General features: G+C 55.3%; 4 protein-coding genes across 4 annotated transcripts, besides 6 other annotated features; all 4 read left to right on the top strand.

Moving 5' to 3' along the window:
* Tc00.1047053510597.40 (nucleoporin (NUP54/57), putative) lies at window positions 1–570 on the top strand (the record flags this gene model as incomplete). The annotated part of the gene is made up of 1 exon (XM_800079.1): window positions 1–570. A coding segment is annotated over one exon (570 nt), but the record flags the coding sequence as incomplete, so codon positions are not given.
* Window positions 1–4233: a sequence feature (heterozygous, Esmeraldo-like haplotype).
* Tc00.1047053510597.30 (hypothetical protein, conserved) lies at window positions 907–4359 on the top strand (the record flags this gene model as incomplete). The annotated part of the gene is made up of 1 exon (XM_800078.1): window positions 907–4359. The coding sequence occupies one exon, from the start codon at window positions 907–909 to the stop codon at window positions 4357–4359; it is 3453 nt and encodes a 1150-aa protein (XP_805171.1).
* Window positions 3460–3493: a microsatellite.
* Window positions 4234–5047: a sequence feature (areas merged during assembly that could not be assigned to a particular haplotype. This can correspond to areas where the two haplotypes were merged or to regions with more than two copies in the genome that were merged during assembly.).
* On the top strand, window positions 4744–5196 carry Tc00.1047053510597.20 (hypothetical protein, conserved; the record flags this gene model as incomplete). The annotated part of the gene is made up of 1 exon (XM_800077.1): window positions 4744–5196. One exon carries the CDS (start codon window positions 4744–4746, stop codon window positions 5194–5196), a length of 453 nt encoding a protein of 150 aa, XP_805170.1.
* Window positions 5048–5585: a sequence feature (heterozygous, Esmeraldo-like haplotype).
* Window positions 5354–7437, top strand: Tc00.1047053510597.9 (protein kinase, putative; the record flags this gene model as incomplete). The annotated part of the gene is made up of 1 exon (XM_800080.1): window positions 5354–7437. A coding segment is annotated over one exon (2084 nt), but the record flags the coding sequence as incomplete, so codon positions are not given.
* Window positions 5586–5763: a sequence feature (areas merged during assembly that could not be assigned to a particular haplotype. This can correspond to areas where the two haplotypes were merged or to regions with more than two copies in the genome that were merged during assembly.).
* Window positions 5764–7437: a sequence feature (heterozygous, Esmeraldo-like haplotype).

Raw genomic sequence — 7437 nt, 5'->3', positions numbered from 1 at the left:
ATTCACTTCATGCAGGAGCTGAAGGCGCGAGCGGAGAAGCAGCAGGAGGTTATTACCGCCATGACGAAGCACGTGGACGTTCTGATCTCAAAATCCGAGCGCTTTAGAGAAATGGACGAGGCAAATGTCGCTCAGTATCGGGAGCTAATGCTTGAGCAGGTCATGCTGCAGCGTCGATGGTACTCGCTCCTGAAGAAGGTAGAGACCCTCCGGCAGCTCGGGTTGCCTCTTGGAGAAGAGAGTCGCATTGCGAGAATCGTTAAGACCCTCAACCTGCAGCTTTCGGCACCAGGTGTATACAAGACGGCGCTGTCGGAGCTGCAGCCCTTTTTGGACGCGGAATCTGCAACTGTCGCATCACTGCTCCGAAGCCGCCCGGGTGACGAGGCGCGTGAACCCGCTGTGGCAAAAGAGGACGGTATGCTGCAGCGACGCACAGACCCACAGCTGCTAAAGAACTGGACACGTTTTGCCGAGCGTATTCAGGAAGGTGTGGAGGCCCTAATAGAGCTACTGGAGAAGGACTCTGCAGACATGCGTGCGATTAGTCATCGGGTTGGCTTGGCGTGAAACACCATGGAAGGAGATTTTTTTATTATTCTGTTGAAACCGCCACGTTGCCTTTTTTTTTTTTTGTGTTTTGCCTGTTTGGCTGTTGGGTCTTTTTTTTGTGTGTGTTGGCAGTATTATCGTTACTGTTGTAGTTTTCACTGCAGTATTTACTTGAGGGGGATTCGACCGGTGCTGATGCCAGTTGCTCAACTCCCTTTTTGTTATACATTCTTTTTTTTTTTTTTTTACGCTCAACGAAACGTTCTTTTTTAGTTGTTATTTCTTCAACCCTTGTTACGGGGGCCGTGTCCAGTGAGTGTTGGCTGTATCCCTTATTTGTATATGCTGTGACCCATGGCGACTGTTTGGCGGAGTTTCAAATTTTTTGAGTTGGAGGTGTTGAAGGGGCCACTGAGCCGCATGGAGATGACGAGCTGCTGCTACGGCCATAAGGCCATTTTCGTCGGCGACGGCGAGGGGTTTGTGTACGCCTTAAACCGCGGCGGCACCGCAACGACGTTGGAGTTCTCCGCATACAAGGGGGCTGTAACGCACATGAAGCACATACGATCACGGAATGTGCTTGTCACCATCGGCGACGACGACGCGTTGAACACAGGCATCATGCGGGTGTGGAACTTGGACGCGGTGTCAGAGTCGGCCCCACCGTACAGAGAGCATCGCCTTTTTAACGCGAAGCACCCACCGCCGTCTGAAAGCATTGTTCTTCGTACCAACTACAACACGGAACTGATGAACTCGCTGAAATTCAGAGGACGAGACGGGGATGCAGTGAACGCCATCCCTGCGACGGCGTTTCGCACGGTTGTGGTGGACTTTGATGTGTCGGAGGATCTTCAGAATGCCGCGGTGGCGCTCGTCAGCGATGAGATTGTTGCGCTGCGCGGCGACCTTGAGCACGATCCCACCGTGAAAATTTGTCGCATTCGTAGTGGTGTGGCGCGTGGGGCCGTTGCTTTTGTCGGATTCCCGGGGGCGAAGTTCACGCCACGCGCGGCGCAGGGCAAACAGCATCTCTTTGGACTCGGTATCGGGAATCCCAACGCCAACGCCAATAGCAGTAGCATCAACTCAAGCACAGCGGTGGCGCACGCGTTGTACACCGTCTTTGCAGATTGTGTGACGGTGTGGCAGGTGACAGGGGCAGCGGAGTACAAGGAGCACCGCTGTGACCCACCGTTTGGTGCGGCGCCGGAATGCTGCTGCCTGACGGACGACGGTCAATTAGTCGTTGCAAGCGCCACAAACGATCAGATAGCCGTATTTGGCAGCGAAGCGGTGTTGTCGCCGTCAGCGCGGACGGCTGCCTCGCTTCCGGTATTCGACCCCACACTTTTTGGTGCGGTGCACTTCGCGGAGGTGGAAGGGCACAAGCGGCGAATTCTCGCCCACCGCAGTTACGTCGTCGTGCTAACGCAGAGCAGTACACGGTCGGAAAAATTTACGCTGCAATGCTACGACATTTTGAACGGCCTGCGGTGTTTGAGCCGCACGCAGGAAAGCTCTTGCACCAACGCCGCGTGGGTAATTGCCGATGCGGCAGATATTCTTGTCGTTTGTCAGGAGGCGAAGCATGATGAGTTTGTGGCGCAACGCGTTATGCGGCTGGTGGAGACGGAACTGCAGGCACGGCTTGAGCAACTTTTTCAGAAGGAGTGCTACGATGTGGCGAAGCGAATTGTGCGTCGGCTGCACGCCGCGGACGCCTCGCAGCAGATGAGCATACAGAAAAAGTACGGCGACTACCTCGTCTCGAAGGGGAAGTACGCGGAGGCCATCGATCAGTACATTGAGGCTATTGGCTTTCTTGAGCCTTCTTACGTCATCCGCATCTTCGTCAATGGGCAACACACGGCAGAACTCACACGTTACTTGGAGGAGCTGCACCACACACGACACGGGAACCTCGCTAACCGCAGCCACACAACGCTGTTGCTGAATTGTTACATCAAGCTGCGTGATGAGGCGAGGCTGTCGGAATTCATCCACCGCGATGACATTCGCTTTGATGCGCACAATGCAATTGAGGTGTGTCGACAGGCGGGGTACTACGATGCCGCGATTTATCTTGCGGAAAAATACGCTCAGCCACACGACTACGTCATCATTCAGCTTGAGAACCTTCACAACCCGAAGAAGGCACTTGCGTTTATTCGGACTTTGTGCGTTGACGACGCCGAGGCCATCCTGCTGGAGGTCGGGAAGGATCTTGCCGGAATGGAGCCACGCGTCTGCACTGAATTATTGGCGGAGTTGTGTATTCAGTGGAAAGGGCCTGCACGGCGTCTCGCAGATCCTGCCCACACACATCGCAGTTCCCCACAGGACTACGGCTTTCGTCTTCAACAGCAGCCAACACATCATCATGTGCAACAGCAACAGCAATCACGCCCGTCTCACCGTAGCGAGGCGAAGGACTTCATGCACGTGTTTGTGGATTCTCCTGTGTGTTTATTGTACTTTCTGCGTGCGGTGGTGGAAAGCGGTGTGCTTGACGGCGGAGGCGAGTCGCAGCGGGTTGTGTACAACACCCTACTGGAGCTGTACATGACGCGGGAACTGAAACAGTGCATCCGCCACCAGGTCACGCCAGAGGGGGCGGAGGTGTACACAGTGGAACCGTATGAAAGGCGGCTTGAACAAGCGTTGACATTTATTGAAGCGTACGCCGGTAGTTACGACGACTATCATGCCCTGGCACTGGCGGAACAACAAGAATTTGAGGAAGGTGTGTTGTTATTGTTGCAGCGTCTGCATCTCTCCTCGGATATCATGCAGTACTACGCGAAAAGGTTGGAGGAGGGTGCTACGCCAGCCATACGACGGGCGGCGAGGGAGAAACTTATCGAAACCTGCCGTTGTCGACTGAATAGGGACGGTACCGACAATGACAATAATAGTAATAATAACAATAATAATACTATTGGCGGTCCTGGTGCTGGCCATAGTAGAGCGAATATTGATAGCAGTAGGGGGAAGACGGATGAATCCACGAAGGAGTTGTGGCTATCGCTTCTCTCGCTGCTTGTCCGCAGCCCGGATACGGAGTGGCAAGACCTCGTGCAGGTGCTGCAATACATTGAGGAGCAGGATCTCCTCTCTCCGCTATCCGTGGTGGAGATACTCAGCACGAACCCGAGGCTGCAGCTTTGCACAGTTCGCGAGTACGCGCTGCGGGTGATGCGGAAGGACGAGCAGCGGACGGAGGCGTTCCACGTTCTTATTGACACGCGGCTGAAGAAACTTAGGGAGTTGCATGGCGAAATTGACGCGCTGCAAACGAAAGCCACCGTTTTCCAGGCGCACAAGTGTTTTCACTGCCACGCCGCGCTGGACCTCCCGGTCGTGCACTTCATGTGCCAACACTCTTTTCACCAGCGCTGCCTCAATGACATCACGGAGTGCAACGTCTGCGCCCCGGCCCACCGGCGGCTTGCCGCGGAGCAGCGCGAGGCGGAGGAGCGGCACGGGGATCCCAAAATATTTTTTGAGCGTTTAGGCGCCGCTCATGACGCGGATGGGTTCTCTGTCGTAGCCGAGCAGTTTGGAAAATGCATTTTTGCCGCCCCACAACTGCGTAAAGAGGCAACGCTTTTTTTTGGCGACCCCATGGTGCCCGGAGCCGTGAGTGCTGCGGGTGCTTATGGTGGACGCAGCGGCCCCGCTATATCGAGTGAGGATGAGGATGATTATGATGATATGAGACGAGCGGCAATGGCAGACGGGGAAGAGGTGTACGATGAGGACGGTGAGCTGCTAAGGCCGGAGGCCATCGAATTGTGGTAGGCGCAGCCGCTGTAGATTCTCTGCAATGTTGAATTCTTTCTTTATGCTTCTTTCTCCTTATTGTTGCCATCGGAATTATTGTTTGCTTTCCGTTTGTATTTGTGTGGAATTGTATGCTTGCGGTTGTTTCTTTCCTCTTTTCTGTATCTTTTCTCGTACCGTGGTGGTGGCTGTCGCAGAATTTTCTTCCAGACCCCTGTGAGCTCTCTCTCTCTCTCCCTCTGTTTACTTATTCCTTCTTTGCATCTCTTCTCCCCCGTGTGTGCCGCGCCACTCTCTTCACGACGGGCCACAAAAAAAAAAAAAAAGGGGGGGGGGGGGGGGGGAAGAAAAGTTAGGCTGCTGCATTTCTGTTACACAACGTAGCGGTTTTTCGGCGAAGTGATGGGAAAAGGGCGGGAGGCGGTTACTTTAGAGACGACGCCGGACCTTAACTTCGTCAAGAGCGGGCACCTCAACATGCTCATTTACACCAACAAGGAGGGGGAGCAGGTGAAGGTGCCAGTCAACTCCCTCGAGTTTCTTGAGGACCGCCGCGTTGTGCGAAGTCGCTCCATGGACCAGGTGAACTTCAACAATGACTGCGTCTTTAAGGTCACGCTGGAGTTCATGGAGCCAATGGCGTGCCTGGAAGAAACAGCGGTGCGGGAGTTGACGGACTGGGTGTTGTGTTCCTGCAGGGGGCATGCGTCGTTTTACTCCCCTGTGGAGAAGAGGTTAGTGCTGCAGCAGTGTTTTGTGTGCCTGCAGAGCAACATTCCGGAGTTACTTGACCCCTTTATTTTAGTGCTGTACTTGGAGAAGGACCAATGGCTTGTGGAGAGGGTGCTGCGGTAAAAAGAGTGAGCGAGAGAAGAGGGAGTTGACTGTCTTTGTGTGTATGTGTGTATCTGTTTATATGGGTGGGCAGCATGGCACCAAGAGGAGTGCCAGCTTGTGTGTTTCTTGTGGATATATTTCCATTATAGCTGTTTGAGGGCAAATATAAATACACATGGACTCTCTCTCTCTCTCCCGGAGAGAAAGTAAGCACCTGTTAATGTTAGATCCATCTGTACAAATGTATGAAGAATTCATGTGTAAATTCGCAATACAAACATTTGCACTCTTTTGTCTCACACTTCGTAAGGTCTTAGAAGGTACCATGCGGTCCAGTGAACCGCGGCATCACCAGCGGAAGCGGGCGCGTGAGGGCGAGGTAGGCACTGAATCGGGGGATGTTGAGCTTCCGCCGCAGTTGCCGCAGGAAAAAAAAGGCTCCGCGTGTCAATCTCCTCCGCATAGTCGTGCGCCTCCTTCGCCGGAGAAACGTACCAATAGTTGTGCCGGTGAAGGCGACAGTGACTGCGTCTTTGTGCCTGCACCGAGCACCTCCTGCGGTGGTGGTACTAGTGGTGGTGGTGGGCCGCACCAGGAGCGGAAGCTGAAGCAGGCGACACTTGTCTCGTTTGGACTTATCAACGACGCCTCGCTCTTCAGAAAAGAGATTGCGGACAGGGACGCACAAATCGACGAGTTGCGGGAGCGATTGTCGTCGATGGAGTCGAGAGTGGCGGAGGCGGAGAGCGCACTTGCTGCGAGCGAGGCGCAGTTGAGCCAGGTGGCATTGCGCGCGGAGCATTACCAACGCGTTCTGCGGGAGGAGATGTTACGAACGGCGCGGCAGGCTAAAAGCGATGCGCGACGGGCGCTGCACCAGAAGCACTTTGAGCTTGGCCAGATTGCGATGTGGCACAGTAGCGGTCGCGAGGTGTGGGTGGAGGGCAACAGACCGAAGGAGCTCATCATGCAGCTGGAGGAGTTGTCGTCGCGCCGCGATGAGGTGGAGGAACTGAAGAAGGCGGCGGAGAAACGCGTCCGGCAGCTTTTGCGCAGCAGTGACGAGGATTCCATGACGCCTGAATTACAGAACGCACTGATGGAGTCGCAGGAGGCGATGCAACTTTACACCTCGGAGTTTGCCGCGCTGGGAAGCAGCATCCAGGCGGTGAAGCAGCGGCAGCTGGAGCTGGACCACGAGAAGAAGGCATTTTTGAAGGAGATACGCCGCGTCAGCGACGAGGACGCCTCCGAGTTCATGGCAGTGCTGGCCATTGGGCAGGGGCAGCGGTATGTGCTGATGCAACTGCTCGGCAAAGGCGGCTTCTCGGAGGTGTGGAAGGCGTTTGACCTGCAGGACGCGCGTTACGTGGCGTGCAAGATCCACCGCGTGCAACGCGAGTGGTCTGCGCAGACGCGTCTTCACTATCGCCGCCACGCCGACCGTGAGCTGGCGATTATGCGGACACTGCAGCACCCGCACCTCACACGACTTTACGACGAGTTTGAACACGGCGAGGCGATGTTTGTATCCGTCATGGAGTACAGCCAGGGGGCGGACCTCGACACGCACCTCAAGCGGTACGGATGCATGCGCGAGATGGAGGCGCGGTTGATCTTGCTACAAGTCGTGAGCGCCCTCCGATACCTGGCGGCGCAGGAGCAGCCGATTATTCACTACGACCTCAAGCCGGCAAACATTTTGTTTCACTCAAGCAATGCAAGCAGCCTTGAGATCAAGATCACTGACTTTGGCCTGAGCAAGTTGATTCAGAGTCGTGATGGGCCGCACGACAACCCGACGATCGAGCTCACGTCGCAGGGCACAGGCACGTACTGGTACTTGCCACCGGAGTGTTTTGATACCGTTGCCACCCCCCGCATTAGCAACAAAGTGGATGTGTGGTCCTGTGGCATCATTTTTTACCAGATGCTCTTTGGCAGACGCCCATTTGCCGAGGGTGAGTCGCAGCGGCGTATATGGCAGGACAAACTCATTGTCTCCTCTGCCCGCACGCTGCGCTTTCCTGACACACCGCGGGTGTCGCAAGAGGCGAAGGATCTCATACAAAAGTGTCTTGAGTACCACCCCTCGGACCGCTACGATGTCCACCAGCTCAGCCAGGACCCTTACCTGCAGCGCACATCACGGCGATCGACACGCTCGGAACGGCCGTCATCGTCGTTGCTTCCACCGTCGTTACCATCGTCGGCGTTGGCACCAACTTCCGTGGCGGAGGGGAAGGGGGATGCCGTCAC

Source organism: Trypanosoma cruzi, genomic scaffold (genome assembly GCF_000209065.1).
Source record: "Trypanosoma cruzi strain CL Brener 1047053516795 genomic scaffold, whole genome shotgun sequence".
NCBI lineage: Eukaryota > Euglenozoa > Kinetoplastea > Trypanosomatida > Trypanosomatidae > Trypanosoma > Trypanosoma cruzi.
This window is presented reverse-complemented; position numbering and strand designations above follow the sequence as displayed.